At 45.7% G+C, this 16712-nt stretch overlaps 1 protein-coding gene across 2 annotated transcripts; it reads right to left on the bottom strand.

The window, feature by feature from the left end:
- Window positions 1-413: 413 nt before the first annotated feature.
- Window positions 414-16227, bottom strand: LOC136556957 (cystine/glutamate transporter-like). Of its 2 annotated transcripts, none has more exons than XR_010783718.1 (12): window positions 15235-16227; window positions 12936-13062; window positions 12082-12197; window positions 11290-11415; window positions 8851-8950; window positions 8717-8761; window positions 8395-8518; window positions 7978-8081; window positions 5986-6082; window positions 5058-5122; window positions 2625-2799; window positions 414-1796 (listed from the first exon to the last, which is right to left on the bottom strand). XR_010783718.1 is itself a non-coding variant. In XM_066550410.1 (12 exons), exons 1-12 carry the CDS (start codon window positions 15425-15427, stop codon window positions 1732-1734), a joined length of 1422 nt encoding a protein of 473 aa, XP_066406507.1. In that variant the 5' UTR covers window positions 15428-16227; the 3' UTR covers window positions 414-1731. The 2 variants fall into 2 exon arrangements, 1 of the variants encoding a protein (XP_066406507.1); XM_066550410.1 differs by having other exon boundaries at window positions 5058-5207.
- Between the last annotated feature and the right edge of the window lie 485 nt (window positions 16228-16712).

Here is a 16712-nt window from a genome sequence, read left to right as displayed (position 1 = left end):
GATTGAGTTCACCTGGTTCTGCAAGGTCTTCTGCAGGTTGGTCCCCCAGCCACCCATACTGGGTCCTGGTGCACCACTGGGTGCTGTGGGAAGGTGTGCCAGGTGGTTCAGCTTCAGGAAAGCCTGGCACGAGGAGGGATTGGCTCTTGTCTGGGATTCTGGAAGCATTTCCAGATCTCACTTGAATCCATTCTATCATTTAAAGCCAGTAACTTCTCCTATAGGGTGTGATGGTTTCTGTTGTGAGGATTTTCCCAGTGAGACTGTATTTCCTGTTGGACAATGTCCAGCGGCTTGAAAATTAAATTCTTGGAGGGTAGTGGGGAAACAAGCCCTGCAACCACACTGCTGCTGTCCCAGCTTAATTCAGCACAGGAACAGGAAGTAATCACTACAAGAATAATAATTCTCAATTGTTTTGAAAACAACCCAACTTTAGTTCCAAAATTTTACATGTTTTAGTAGGTTACATTGGATTTATAAATGGTACTTTGTTTTTATTTTAAGTACATAAATGTTAGATACAAAGGATTTAAAAATGCTCCACATTCTGCTGTTCCTCTTTCCAGCAGTCATTAGAGGAGCCTCAGCATGCTACTTCCCATCTTTTAGGAACCAATTAACAATTACGTGATTGTAAATAGGTAATTGCTGTATTATCTGGACATAACATTGCCACATTAATAATGTAATAATGTAAACCAAAGTAATCCAATAACGGAAAGCTTTCTTATGCCATTAGTTCAAATGAGCATTTATGGATTAAATCAGCAAGTCATGCGCAAGTTAAAGCCTGGATGTGAAGTCACTCATGTCTTCTTACAGCACCAGAAGATGCATTTATTCAGGAATCTGCCCAAGTCTCATCAGTGGTCCTGTCCAATTAAAGGAGGAATTGTATTTCACTGGAGCTAGGCCAAATTCTGAGTTTTCAACTTCACTGGTAAGGAGTGGGTCTGGGAAGCTGGGGGAGGGACCAGGTTCTCTCCTGCCATATTCTAGTTGACATTAAACTGATGATTTTAAAAATGCATTTGCACATTTAAAAATTGAATTTTAGTTTTCTGAAATTACAAGTTGAAAGATTATTTCAAGGCTAAAAAACTCATTCTGCTTATACAAAAATCAAAGCAAAACATTCTGACTTTACTTTGTTAGTACTTGAATTTCAAATATCTTCTCATTATCTCAATCTGCAGTTTCTGGTGGACAAAATTTTGTCCCCCTGTATTCCCCTTTCCAGTTCATCTGCCTTATCTCTCATTAGCTCTCCCCAACAAGACTGCTGTAGTGGTTCTGTTTGAAACTTGCATTTGGCTTCCATGTATTGGATTCTAAGTTCTGCAACATGCCCACTTCCTCTGTTTGCCAAGCCAGGAAAACAAAATACTGTCTCTGTACACACACACACACACACACACACACACACACACACACAATTTTTCTCAGGATTGGGCTAGGCTGCAAAATTAGGATCTTGGTTTCAAAGACACTCTGCAGGCAAAGCAAGCTCATTTCAGAGAACTAGTTTGCTCTTCTGAAAAAAATAAAAGGGCAGGAACAGATCCCAGTTGGCAAGCTTAGGAACACTTGCAACAAGGTTTTGGCTCAGTCATCCTCAGTTGCACTGACTGAAAAGAATAAAAGCATGGACTGCTTTTGGTAGGATCAAAGGTGTCAAAAATGGTGTAAGTAGATTTTTATTGTCTTCTGTGGGTTTTCATGGTTTTCTCAGTAAGTCTTGATTTCTTGTTGGACAACTTCCAGCAGTAACTGTAGTTTGTGTGTAAGATAATCTGAAAAGGTGGGAAAAAAAGGAAGGAAGCTTAGTGCAGAGGCAATCCTGAGACATGGCTGAAAATCAGAGCATCAGCACTGATGGCTGGAGCACTTTATGTTGGCAGATCACTGTATCTGTTTCCTTTCTTGCTACATGTTGTCTTCTATTGAGTGGTTAGTGATGCATCTCCATCCAACATCAAATCAAAAGAAAATAAGACTTGGAACAGAAACAACAATTTAAACTCAAACCCGGGCTCTCATTTCTGAAAAAAACCCTTCTGCCACCATGCCTACATCCAAAGGAAATCTGTACTACACACTGCCTGGAGTGGAGATGTACTTCATTTCCATGGCTACATTTGTACCCAAACCATCCTGGCCTCTTCACCAAGCACACAGACCTCTGGCAGTACTCTTCTCCTAGCAGTCCTCTCCCCAACCTTTCAGCAAGCAAGTTTGTGCATGGGGTTACAGCATCTACCTGTAGCCCCTCCATCCTAACTTTTTGTCTTTCTGCTCCATGTCAGACAAATTTCACCCAGAGCTGGTGATCCCAAAGACATGATAAAGTTTAGTAGGTACTAGGGCTGGGGTGGGAAAGCGACCCTCTCTGTTCCCCCTGTTGGTAGACCTCAGCCTTGTCTTTGTTAAAACAAATTTGCCTGTGGAGGCTGTGCCTGTGGGAAAGACACCAGAGTGATGCCAGCAGTCATGATTTAGGTTTCATGAGGTCTGTTGGTCAAGGAGCAATTTGCATCAGAGGTGAGCCCTGGCAACAAACCAGCACCCTGACCCTTGGGCACGTTTAGGTCCACAATACTGAAAGTGAAATGCATACTTACAAAACAGGTTGCGGCAGCGATCGGACATCTGCCTGTGAATGATGAGGTAGTAGACTGGAAAACCACTCAGAACTATGGTGCATCCAATGCTGATGTTCACAGGGTCTGAGTAGAAAGACATTGCCACTGTGAAGAGGCAGATGATGGTAAAAGAGACAGGAACAAACAAGGGAACCTGAGGAAAAGAGCACAGGAGACTATCAGGGAAAACTGGTGGCCGTAGCCGATCAGACTCTGTTCATGCCAGCACACGCTCTATCCATTTCTCCGCCTAAAGAAAATTAGAATAATCATATCCTGTCCTGCAGAATGCTTCTGTACTGTCAGACTGCAAAAAACTGCATCAGCTTCAGAGCCCAGTATGCCCTGTGAGGTGCATGCCTCCTATATTCATGTGCACCAAAATCAAAACCTCACTTGCAACTGGAAGCCAAGCAGGGGGAGAAGCTGCCTACAGCCCACAGCTCTGTGAATGTCCTGCACCTGTGCATGCCCAGGCACACACATACCTGCGTGCCCCCTAAGGCAACCACTGAGGGAATATCTGAAGCCAAGAAAGAAGTGACACTTTGAATCAAACTGATCTTTGCTTATAAACCCATGACTCATGTTGACTGCCTCCAGTTTGCCTGAGACTTATGCTGATTAAACCAAGACAAACCAGACTGCCTATCCCTATCTCTGTAGTACCTGCACCAAGAATTTCAGCTTCAGTGACACCATGGTGAAAATAAAAGCAGCACTCAGCACTTCAGCTGTACCTTATTGGATGAGCCAATTCATCTGGGTTATTTGGAGAGCAAATAGGAAGACTGCAATAAATAATAAAACTGTGAAACACTCCTTCTGTCTCTGGATCCAAACTCTGCCAAGCAACTCCTTGCCATGGCTGGTGGAATGAAGGAGCTGCTCTCATATAAGGTGACAATCTTTACCAGTAATAAAGATTGTATTTTGGATACTCAACATGCCAAGTTGGAAGAGAACAGTTGCTCTAGGTATGGCAGCCATCCAGCCATCAAACTTAGGTACTCTTGTCTTTCCAGCCAGAGCATCCTCTGCCAGCCACTCCGACATGCACACACGCTGCACATCTGCTTGAGAGGTGTGCGAGCGGACTGCTCCCTCCTCTTTCGGGTGTTTTCCCACCGTTTTTAACTCAGAATGCTACAGAGAGAGCGAGTACCAGCGCTGTCACACGCGTGCCACGCTTTGCTGTCCCCCGGGCAGCGGCAGGCGACAGCCCGCGGGCGGCCACTAGAGCGCAGCACGGGCCCGCGCCACCTGCGCGCAGCCCTTGCACAGAGCTGATGAAAACCAGGGAAAAGGCGGGGGAAACCAGCCGAGCTGACCAGAGGGCCAGTGTTTCCCACCCTCGTTTAATCAGCATTTAGGAGCCGCTAGGAGTCTGAAAACCAGGGCAAAATCTCAGCATCTGAAACCATCAGCAGTGCCAGCCACTAATAAATCTCCCCTCAGAAGATTGGTTTGAAAGAAAAACTAAACTAAACTTATTCCGTTTGGTTCTGGGGGAGTATGCAAGTGCAGCCAACCAACAAACTGGGAAGCCTCAAGGTCTCTGCTGAATGCAAAGACCGAGAAGAAAAATGACCCCAAACTTTGCAGGAGGATGCAACCCAGCTCAGAGAGGACCCCTGCGAGCTGCAGGAGGCGTTTCTGTCCCCCGAGCTCCTCACTGCCCAGTGCCCACAGCCCCAGAGGTCCTCTCTGTTCCCGGGAGCTGCTGCCAGCAGGTACCACGCAGGGGCGACCAGATCAGGAGCAAACTGCACCCGCCTCAAGCACCGCCCCAACCCAATGCCTTCTGCACATTTTCCGGCAGTGGGAAAGGTGCCCAGCATCCCCTGCTGACATGAGGGGGGATCCCAGCACCCAGCGGAGTGAGAAAGGCCACAGGAGTGACCCACTGCTTTACATGAGACAGTATTTCTACACCAGCAGATGATTCCTCCCCAAGTCAGGTTTGCTCCCAGGACCCCTCCACCCATGCTCCTTTCCCCCCAAGCCTGACACCTTCCTGCTTCTCAGCTAGAGCTGAGACTTATCTGCCACTGAAATAACATCCAGGCAAGAATCCCTTCTTGTAGGCCCCAAGAGATAAGCCAGAGAACTTCTCTCTGTACTTCTCCCAGTTCCTAGCCTGAAACTTTGTCCCTTGTAGCAAGCAGTATTCTGACAGATGCATCTGGTGAGCCCATGTAGAACTAGCTTTATAGGATTTATCACATCTGGCTGTTTGGGCACACCAACCACTTTCAGGAGCTCCCCACAGACATTACCAAGCATCAGAGACTGAAACCCCTTGGAGCCTAAAGGCAACCATGGCCATGTGATGCTGTAATTATAAGCAAATCAAGGAGAGGGATGGCAGGGCTGCAGGTTCCTGGCTGCCAGGTCCGTGCTGTGCGTTACCTGGAAGGGGCTGTGCAGCTCCGGGTGACGGCAGCGATGGACGATGAGCCCCAGGGTGGCCAATCCTATGAACAGCCATCGGGAAAAGCTGAAGAAGTTCAGTAGGTGGTAGATGTCTCCAATGCACACCATGGCAGTGACCAAAGGGAACTGAGTGTTTTGGACATGAAATGCAGTCATTACAGCCATGGATCACCTCCTCCAACCCCCCTGCAGCTACTTCACAGCCCCAGCATTTTGGAGGTCAGAGAACTTTACAAAATAGTGTCACAGGCTGAAGGCAAAAGATTAAAGGCACTCATCTGTAGTGCTGCAGAAAAGAGTGATCATTCCAAGATCAGCAGCATCTTCGATGCTTCATGTCCAAGCCAGGGCAATTAAAACATGCATGATCCAAAAGCCTGTACTGCTGGTACACAGGCTATCTACAATGACATCTGCTAAGGTTTTAGCAGCTCAGCCAAGCTGCAACAGGTGCTACAGTACAGCTGGGATGGAGCTAGACCATTGCCACAAAAAAAAACCCTGAAGAAACCAAAACACAAGACCAGACCATCTCTACAAATGCTCATTCTCTGCATTTCCACCACACCTGGGAATTTTAAATTTCCAGATAGCCAAAGCCTGGCAGAGCTATTTTCATAGGGCAATATCAAGCAGCACCTGTGGCAGATGGTAGGGACTGTACTTTTTAAAAAGGTGTGTAATGTTATAAAGCAGGGACTTCAAGGTTGTACATTTGGATACCACTGCTGGCTCAAGGGGATTTAATACTTTGCAGCCATTTCCTGTATCCTGCCTTCTTTATTTTTCAGGGAGAAATTTAATGTCCCAACACCCTCTAAAACTCCTCAGTTTATCCAGTCCTTGCAAGAAAGCCAAGAGAGCAAAAGAACAGAGCGTGTCACACACAGCCAGATCTCCTTACCATTAACATGACAGCAGGAAGGGGGGTATGCCTTCGAATGTGGATCATGGAGAAGAGAGGAGGCCACTGCCCTTCCCTGGAAGCCACAAACAGAGTCCTAGGAAAAGACAGGGAGCCCTGTACATTAACATTCTACATCCACATTAGAAATGAGATGAGTCACTGGACTGACCTGAGGCATCAAGGCATCTGCTCCCTTCCCCAGCACAAGTCTGCTGCTATTCAAGGCCACAGTTTTGCCTCTAGCTGCACTTTCAGAGAAAGTTTGGGTTAGGTTGGAACCTCCCCCCCCCCGCCATGGACAGGGACAGCTTCCACTAGACCAAGTTGCTCAGAGCTCCACTTTGGGGGCATTGGGAAGAAAACCAAGGCTGAGTTCCCACAGCTCTGCCAAGACCAGTTCAGTGCAGTTCAGAGCCCTCCATCAGAACCACTGGCAGTGTCTCCTTGGGTGCTCATCTGCAGAGACCTTGGGGCAATCCAAAGTGACCAAGAATGAACTCAAGACTGGAAACAGGAGTAAGAAAGTCTCTTGCCATCCAAAAAGGAATTAATCTTTCCAGTGAAAAGGAAGTGGAGGGGGTCACAAACTTCAATTCTTTATAAGAGAAACTGGTGAGTTTATGAAAGGGGATTGTCAGCTTTGAAGCCTATATTCATATATGTACATATATAGAAAAAATAAAGTGCAATCTCCTCAAATGACAGATTATTTCCAATCCTCTGGTCAGATGTTGGAAAATACAGTTTGTCATACTGCCAAGAGACCAGCTACACACAAGAACAGCTACAAAATGAGAGCAGAGAGTTCCTTGTTTGCATCCCTCCTTTGACTCGTGAGAGAGCAATTAGGGAGAAGACAATCACATCCAATTTTAGAAATTTAATATCCTCAAACAAACCATGCCAGAGCATCAGCTGGGCTGAAGCAGGGCCCCAAGCAGCTGGGGCACAAGTGTACAACTGGTTTTATTGCTGTCTCTGTGGCTTTGCAGGGGTGTGGCTGGCAGGCAGCCAGGGAGGCCCTAGCAGTGTTTATATGGGCTTTCTGCAGTGATTATGTTAATGATGCCAGGATGGGGGAGAGAAGGTCAGTAGGGGACACTGAGAACCTCTGTGTTGTCCAGAGACTTCTCATCCTCAAAGAAAACCACTATCTGGAGCAGCTAATGGGAAGGATCGTCCACACCTGTATTTAATATCGGACTTCAGAGTAGTGGATCAGATAATTCATTCACTTTCAGGCTATGAGACATTCCTTTCAGCTCAACTGATTTTTCCCTTTGCAATCAAAGCTGTGAAGCAAAACCCACTGCAGAGAGTTTGCTCAGCTCCACAGGACCAGCACAACCTAAGTATGTTGCTCATAAGGCCTGCCCTCCTCTCCAATTTCAAGGCTCCCATAAGGACATGGAGTGTGGCAGACGGTGAAGCTGGCAAGTTTATTTTCCATGGGACAAAGATTTTCTTACTGCTATAACAAGACTTCTTGAACCTTGACTATTGCTTTAGGAATAGCCCATCCCAATGACATTTCACTGACTTCAAAGCAAAGTTCTCAAGGGAGAGTTTGCCTAGAGAGCCTCCCAACAGAGGGACCCTATGCCCCCCAGCAGCACAGCTGGGTGAACCGAGTGGAAGAAGACTCAGTCTCACTGAACAGCTGCCAACATCAACAAAGCCTTTAGTTCACCAGAAACACTGACATTTCACTTTAAAACTGGGGATTTAAACTGAAGGGTAGGGGAGAAGATAAAAATCTTTGTTTGTGACCGGTGCTGGGTACCAAGGTCTGGACCTGGTAAGAAATAGAAAAGGTAGTCTCTTAGCCAAAAGGGACCATCCTGTAGCTGACAACCTGGGAGTCAAAAGCCTTATTTTTCTCACAAGAGTGGCTAAAATGCCACTGTGTGGATGGGTAGTTGCATAGGTTGGTGATGCTTCCCTCTGATTCAGTGAGCCAAAAGCATAATAGACCCTTAGGGATGTGACCTTGAAAACGTGAAGATTCCTCCATTCATGGTTCCAAAGCAGGACAGTGCGACAAGGACAGGGACCACGGAGATCAGGCTTTTGAAGGCTCGCTGCACAAAGCTCTGGAGAAAGAGCAAACATGACTTTAGGGAATATGTGGTGATCTCTAGGTGACATCAGGGTCAAAAAAAGGAGATTTCTTCCATTGAAGGAGTAATATAGAAGTCATAAATTTCACCTTTTCTACTGTCATCTGCAGGTTACTTTTCATTATCTTTTAGGCACCACAACAAGAAGAATTTACTGTTGCCCAGTATTCCAGAGAAATTACAAAGCAATAAAGCATTTTATAGGAAAATCATCTCTGAAATGCTTGCCATGACCACAGCACAAGCTGGCCACACTGGGGAGATAACAATAGCAATAACAACTCACCACAGCCACAGCAGGAGAAGCCAGAACATCTTCTGTTCCCAGGACTGTGTAATAGGAGACGTTGGTGAGCATGTATCCCACAATTACTGTGATCACAGACACGATGACAGCCAGGGGGATATTTCTGCAAGGAAGGGGAACACACACACACAAAGAACAAGCTGCTATCCCTTGTTATGCACAGTATTACTGCAGATTTTATCTGGTGGTACAATTGATTGCAGTCAGGTGAACCCACAAACTTATTCCTCCTGCACTGCACTTGGGAAAGGTGTGGGAGCCCCGAGGCTGGTAACCCAGGACAGCTTCCTCCCAGCCTTACCGTTCAGGTTTGACCAACTCTTCGCGCACAAAGCCAGTCTGAAACCTGCACGATGGGAAGAGACAGGGTGAGAGTCTGAGTCACGCTGAGGGCACCTGCGTGCTGCCCGGGACGTGCCCTCCCATCGCACCTACCAGCCGGAGTATGCGAACATGCCTGCATAGAAAGCCAGGGGGAGCTTATCCAGAACCAGCGACTGCCTGTCAAAAGCATCCTGGAAGTTCTCGGTGTGGCCTGCAGAGGAGATAAACAACGGAGACAGAGCAGGAAAACGCAGAGACAGGCTTCCTTCCCTGTTGGATAACATCCCTTGTACCTCTTGCCCAGACCTGGGAAGAGTGTTTGTGATTTCCTTGGAGAAGGGTATTCAAATTCATTTCATTGCTTTAACTTCAGTGTTGTTGCTGATATGTTTACTTTCCTACAGTGACATTAAAAAGCAAAAAAAAAATCTATCCCTTGTCCAGCTAGGGTAGGCATTTCAGGAGGGGCAACAACAATAGCTAGCTGTTTCCAACAGACCCTGATGTGGGAACAGGAGATCATGGAGATGAGCAGATCCATGCTGTCCTTTCCTTCCTTCAGTCCCAAAATTAAGTTGTTGGATTGACCCCCATGTTCAGTCCCCAGCCCCCTCAGCAGCTGGAGACACACTCCCCTTTGATGTGGTGCAGCCAGCGAGGCAGCTAACTCAGCTCTCACTGTGCTCCCTCCTGTTCCTGCTGCTGGAGCACTGACCCCAGCCCTGTGCTGGCCAGAGCATGGGAACCAGGCTGGAGGAGGGGATGGGAGCAACACCTGCCAGTCTGACCCACCACCACTCACCCACAGGAAAGGACAGAGGGCAAAGCAGATAACATGTCCAAAGTAAAGGTGTCTCAGATATTTACCAACTCCCCTAATTTTCCTTCAAGTTCTCTGCTTGAAACAACAAAGCAAAACTTAACAAAAAAAAAATCAAAGTCAAGATTTTCTCTAAATCAAAACAAAAGGATTTAGGGAAGAGAGCAGTTCTGAATGGCCTCTCATTCAAACATAGTCAAAAAGAATTGCATTCCCAACATTTTCAAATCCAGGTAACCCCAGGTTTGTTACCACATCTATGTTCAATTTTCATAACAAACTCTCTTTAAGAGGTGAGAAGCTTTCCTAGTGGGGCTTTACCAGGCGAGGTGTGACATGGCATGGAGCACATGGAGAAAGTCAGGCCACTTCTGTGGAGGTGCTTCTGCAAGGAGTTCAGTGATGAGATTTGGGCACATGGGTTTGAAACGCTGGCCCAGCAAGTCTCTAACATAAGCCTGAGCCAAAGAGAAGGTAATGGCAAAGGAAAGGACAGAATTGCAATAAAAAAAAGGCAGCACAAGGCATAGGAATCAGGCAAAAATATTTAAAAGTGCAAAACTGGTTTTTAAGCACAAAAACAAAAAAGGAAGTCAATTTGAAAATAGGTTTGAAGAAAACTAACCCAAAATATAGGAGTGGGTCTATTGGGGTACTTTTTTTATGTTCCAAAATGATGGCTGGTAAGTGATGGTGCATGAAAAGGATTTATTGCCTTCAATGCATTAATGAGCAATTTACAGTCCCCCGTGAGTCACATTAAATACAACCTGTCATACTGGAGTCTCTTGGTGAATTCTCCCTCCAGATGTCACCTGCATTTATCCTCCCCACCAGAGGATGGGTGCCAGGGCTCCAGATTGTCATTTGAAGGCATTCCTAACAATAATGGCTGGGGATTCCTAGCTGCAGGGCAGTCCTTTAGTTCAGAAGCCAGCCCAAGGGGAGCTTTGCATGTTCAAAGGAGCTTTGCATGTTCAAAGACATCAGAAAGAAACATGAACACGGAGCCCATTGCCTGTGGTGTTTTCTCTGCAGAAGAAGGTAATAGCATGAAGAGGGAGCAGGCTTCATCCCTTGAGTGGGAATGCCTTGGGCTTTTCTATAAACTGAGGCTTGGATTAAAGCCAATACTCTTGTATGGTTCACAGAAGATCCTACTGGTAGGGTTTTTCTCCCCCACTCTGCATACGGGCATGAAATCCTGTACCAAGTTCATTGTAAATTCACTGAATTACCACCCATCTCAATCTGGAGGTAAAAAACATTAGCTTGTGCCACAGAAGGGTTAGAGATGCCATTACCAGGGCCCAGCTGAGGGCTGGTAACTCATTATACAGCTGTGATCGACACAGGGGATGCTGTCACATATCCCAAATGTCCATTTAATATGTGCTGCTTTGGAAAAAGATTTTGAGCTATTCTGGAAATAGGCAAGTCTAACTCCAGAGGAAGGTTAGGGTGACCTGGGTAGGCTCACATATCCTCTGGCACTAAGACCCACTAAATTTTGGAGAAAGCACCCTCCAGCCAGGTGCATCAGCCCAGTGCAATGATGCAGCTTGTGCCAGCTGTGCCGGTCTCAGCTCCCAGCTAATTCACATTGGCACATGGACAGAGAAAGCTCCTGCCAGCTGAGTGAGCACCACACTTGTCACTTGGCACTGATAAAAGCCATGACAGGGGGCACATCAAGCACCCTCCTCAGCCATAGGAGCAGCAACACCTACCCTGGGCCAGCAGCATCATCCCTGGCACGATGATGAGTGCAAGGGCCAGGAGTTTGATGACGGAGAGAGCTGTCTGCAGCCGTGCGCTCCAGGTGACGCTCCAGGAATTGAGGGTCAGGACCGTGTCTGGAGAGGAAACACCACTGCTACAGCTGCAGCCTGAGCTCAACACACACAGGAAAAAATACAGCACCTCTCCCTGCCCTAGGGATGCTGAGGGAAGGTTGCATCTTTATGCCTTAGAGAGGATGCCTGGGATGAGAGATGTCAGGAAACATTGGTGCAGCATACAGTGTTTAAAGAGGGAGCTGACTTACACTCCTAAAAGGGAGCAGGAACCTGGTTGCTGCTGGGTGATCCACACCTGCCTGGGGGAAAGGTGTGGGACATGTCAGCAGCTCACTTCACAGCACTCCCTGTGCCAGTCCACACCAGTCTGGAGCAGGCAAGAGAGCTTCACAAGCTGGATGCACCAGGAGAGGAGTCCAAAACCTCAAGCCTTATACCCACAACTCCTGTGGCTTTTGCACAATTACACATGGAGAGTTTCTTCTCCCGCACCTGGCAGAATCCCCCTACCCTAGGGCTCCAGCTGGTCAACAGGGAGGCCCATTCCACTTCCTAGAGAATATAGTGGCCCAACACCATCACCTTGAATCGGAACATTTTAGTTAGCTGAGGAGGTAAGACAGGACCCTTATCCCACAGCTGTCCAGGAAATAACACCTCTGAGTGCTCCTAGTCTAGGGTAGAGAGGCCAGGATGGACAATCCCATAAATGTCAGTACTTACAGTAGCCCAGGAGAGACACGAGCTTCACTGCAGGGACAGGGGCAGCACAGGGGGCGAAGAACGGCTCCAGCATGTAGCGCCCAAATGCCAGGGAAACCACAGCACTGTTGGCAGGCCTGGAGAGGGGAGTGTGGGGGGAACAAAGCACAAACTGCTCTGAGCATGGTTGGAAAATGGCATGAGGTAAAACTGCACAAAACTTAGGAAGGGGAGCAAGTTTCCCCACCTGGCTTAATCCTCTCACCCATGCAGATGGTGAATTCCCATCGAGTTTTTCTCATAGGTTTTTCTCATGGGTTAAAAACCTCTTGCTGCAAAATTAATTTCCAACTTGAAAGCACAAGTTGAGATTAATCATATTGAGCAATGCAAGTGTAGTTCATATGTTCTGCCTCATCTAAGCTTACATGAAGGATACAGGTTATTGAGAGGTGAGGACTTCCTTTTTAATGTTAAAAAAAGAAGTAGTTCACAATTTTATAAATTATTTAACTTGGGGATACGCCAGGAAGTTGTCTCCACTTTCTGAATCTGAAGAAACCAAAAAAGTTTCACACTGAAAACAGAAGATCTGAAATAAACCTGGCATCTCTTGTCAGTCTCTGAAATATACCGCAGCTCTTGGGGGATAGGAGCTGCCAGGGGAGAAAAGATATATTATTCAAGTACAGAACACATTCAACATTTGTAACTACTTCCACATTGTGTCTTCTTCCTTTTATCACTGAAAAATCTTTAAAAATCATTCAACTCTTTCCTTTACAAACTGCCTGGACTGTTACCCGGCACCATAACTTTTGGTATTTTAAATTATCACTGCATCCAGGAAGAGGTAAGCAAATAAAATCTCTTACCTGATAGCAAAAAACTCTGCCCACAGGAATAAGAAGCTTGGCAGAGGCCCTAGTGTCTCCAAAATGTAGATATAATGTCCTCCAGACTTGGTGATTCTTGTTCCAAGCTCTGCATAACACAAGGCACCTGGAAATGTTCAGGTAGAAGTGCACCAAGTAAATAATCCCAGGGATTTTCCCTTTTCTGTGTGATTTTTCAGGCATTGAACAAATCCATTTAAAATAAATAGTGAATGAGAGGAAGAAAAAGAGGTTTAATAGAACCACTTTTCTCTATATTTGTGCACTACTATGGTTTGAAGTAAGTTTTGAAGTAATTGACTTACCTGTCAGGTGGAAAGAAATTCTCTATTTTGTGGTAATGTTACATTTCCATGGAAGCTCTGAAGAAGAGTGTGTGATAGAAATGCTGCACAGAGCTACAATGGGTTTCCTTTGAAAGATACCCTGGATTCTTGCTTCTCCTCACTGTTAGACTGATGAAATGGTGCTTACAAAGCAACTACAGCAGCTCAGCCACAAGCCCTGGCTGAAGTGGTCATTTAAATCATGTTTTTTGATCCCAGGCCACATTCTTGTGTCCTTATCTTGCCTCTTCACATAAATCCCTTCCCTCCTTTGAAGCCAGTGGTGACATGGCCATGCCTCCAAGTCCCACGGCAATCGTGGCATATTCAGGTCACGCAGGATGGTGACAACCTCAATGTTTCCTGCCTCCCTGTTGGAAAATTCGTGCAGAACTCCTGTTCAAAGCATCAAATATAGGCAGAGAGCCCATCTAGTTTATTCCAGTGGGTCCCTTTAAATGCTTCAAGTATTTAAGCATTCAAGCATTCATGTATTATAAGTATGTTGCTGAACTCATGGAATGGGACTTGTATATATACCCCACTTGAAAGAAAAAAAAGCACAAAAGAAAGCAGGTCTTTTAAATATACTCCAAAAAAGTGTCAGAGAAATGATCAGGGGAGGTCATCAAGCTGATAAAGGAGAAGAACAACCTGACAAATCCAGCAACAAAATGCAATCACTTGGTAAAGAGGCTCCCCAGGCCCTTCCAGGAGAGTGTATCAAAGGATGCTGTACAGAGAAAAACCTTTACAAGTGCAGAGCTTGGCTATGTGATTACACATACATTACACACACACATTCTCATTTACTGCTCTGCTTGGTTAAAAGAAACACCATGCCCACATTATACTGTCAGCTTTTCTTTAAGCAGAAGTGTATAATTCACCAAACAGCCACTCACAGTTGCAATGTGAAATACTGGTACACATATGCTAAGAGCAGGAACAACTTGTTGCCCTATTAACAATCAAATGTCTCAATTTCAAAATTTGCATGTACATGCCAGAGTGTCAAAGTGAGTGACACTCACTTTGCTTTTTTTTTTTTTTTCAAACGGAGTATTTCTCATTTCTTGTTTTTTGTTTTTTTGGGTGGATTATTTTTTTTAGTAAGCTACAACAGAAGAAGAATGTTAAAGTCACCCACTATAATAAGCATCAGATTTCTCTCCTGGGCTGGGAGAACTTGCAGTTGTCCTAATAGCACCTTTAGAGAGTTTCTGAGATAGTGATTTTTACAGTTAATGAAAGAAACTAAAAGCCATGTGTTTTATCCACTGTAACTTAGAAGAGCTACATTATTTCAAAAGAACTAGAATGAAACTATCATCAAAAAGACAATCTCTATGAGAAAAGACTGGTAGTAAATGACAGAAATCAAGCCAATAGTAACACACAGAAAGTGGGGCAGCAGCAGACATCCCCACACCATTTCTTACAGACACCCAACACCCACCCTGGGTTGGTGCATCCCAGGCATTCTGCTCCAGCCATTCTCTCTGACAGAAAGGGGGTCCCATGGGGCATATTGGGACTCTCCCTTCCTGCTCTCTTCACAGTGCCTGTGAAGAGCACAGCACAGCCCTCAGGTTCCCTTTTAGGTGCCTCCATCTCCTCTCTGCCTTACAGAAGGAGTCCCCTCATTCTCTCCCAGCTCTCCTGGATGAGACCATGCTGTCTCCACTCGCAGTCACTGTCCCCCCCAGCCCTGGACTTGTACATGAATTGATGTTCACAGACCATAAGAGCTGGAACTTTGTCCATTACCCCAGGGAAATAATTTGAACTAAAAACTCCTAGTGACCATCCCCCCACTTCTTAAACCTGCGTTGCAGCAGGAACCAGAAATTTTGGGTTTATTCATCTCCCAACTTTCTAAACATAAAAATGTGCAGGCTCCCCTCACTTTCCAGGTGCTTCAGCAAGGGCTGCCAAAGCTCAGCACTCACCAAACATGGAGAGAAGCCCACAGGAAAACCAGACGAGCAGGGAGAAGCCCACGCTGCCAGAGTTTTTCAGGACTCCTTTGGGGGAGATGAAGATGCCACTGCCAACCATGCTGCCGATGAGCAGCGAGAAAGCCCGCAGCAAAGTGATCTTCTTCCTCAGGAAGATGGCCTCTTCTTTCTTGTCTTTCCCCATGGCTTTCTTCTAATCACAGGGGAAGGTCCCACATTCAGGAGCTACAGCCTCCCAAGTGTCCTCAAGGTTCACCTGTAAGACAAGGAGTTAGGGATTCAAGGATCTTCTTTTCGGGATCTTCTTTTCAGTAACTGGACAAGAGCTGTTGAATCTGTTCTCCTCAGCTGCAGGAAGTACCAGCCAAACCACAGGTGAGTAGAACACCCTTGGTATCATCTATCTCATCAGTACAGCTCCCAAGAGACACTTCAAGTGTTTTCTGCTTCTTCTTCCAGGCAGCACAGAGTGTTGTTACATGTTGCATGCCAGCCACGCCTCAGGATGATTCCCAAATTTGATTTTGAGTAATGTCAGATTGGCCAGACTGGAATTGGCCAGTTTGGGGTTAATTTAATGGGATCTAATAGGGGGATACATTGATTTCAACTCACTTGCAGAAAAGAGATTTAAAGTTGCCAACCTAACAATCAATGCCTTGGGAGTATCTGAGATGAGAAAAACATTAAGCTGCATTAGTTGCTGCACAGAGAGGATTTAAGCTTTTTTAACTTTCTATCCACCCTGGCTGAATGAACTAGCCCTGATTTTCTCACTAGAGCTCCATTTAATCAGTGTTTCTTAATATGGTGTCAAGCTTTTTTGCTGTCAAAGTACTGCAGAGTCAGGAATAAATACTGTTTAGAGTTGTAAAACAGAGCTTAGTCATTACTAACAGACGTGCCATTTCTTCTATTAATATAAAAAATTCCTTGGTAATAACAGCAGCAGTGAAGTTTTTCCTAGAACAGAAGGAACTTCAGGGATCATGAGTTGATCCAGATTTAGTTCTCACAAACTGCAGCAACCTCCCACTTCCCTTCCTCCTCTCTCCTGTCTCCCTCTATCACCCCTAAATTGGCAACTTCACCAAGAAACTCACCTTCTGCTTAGGTAGGTAAGAATTCAGGTCAGTTACTACAGCCTAATTTGCTGTAGCAAACCTAGTTGTAGTTTTCCTAATAGCAAGGTAGATGTTTTATACTAGTAATTATCCCTGGAAGAGCAGGCAAGACAAGACTGGAGTAGATAATTTGGCTCTTGTCCAGCCTCCTGCCACACATCCCCAACAATGCTTACACACTCAGCTTCAGTGATTTTCTTTTCATTATTCTAACACAGCAAAGTGCATTATGGTGACTATTTGCCCCAGCCCCATGGCTGTATGTTATTGCAAAGTTACATTTTACATGAGACCCTATTTTATGGGTTTCTTGAATAATTTAGTAATTGCAATGGTGTGTCCACA

This window comes from Molothrus aeneus, chromosome 5 (assembly GCF_037042795.1).
Source record: "Molothrus aeneus isolate 106 chromosome 5, BPBGC_Maene_1.0, whole genome shotgun sequence".
Classification (NCBI taxonomy): Eukaryota; Metazoa; Chordata; class Aves; order Passeriformes; family Icteridae; genus Molothrus; species Molothrus aeneus.
This window is presented reverse-complemented; position numbering and strand designations above follow the sequence as displayed.

Bases quoted from the DNA above. Each gene is read 5' to 3' on its own strand.
- LOC136556957 (XM_066550410.1), bottom strand. From the start codon at position 15,427: ATGGGGAAAGACAAGAAAGAAGAGGCCATCTTCCTGAGGAAGAAGATC. The intron at 8,951-11,289 runs GTAGGTGTTGCT...TCTCCTCTGCAG, and splicing joins GATGATGCTGCTGGCCCAGG to GCCACACCGAGAACTTCCAG. The intron at 1,797-2,624 runs GTAAGTATGCAT...CCACCTTTTCAG, and splicing joins TCGCTGCCGCAACCTGTTTT to ATTATCTTACACACAAACTA.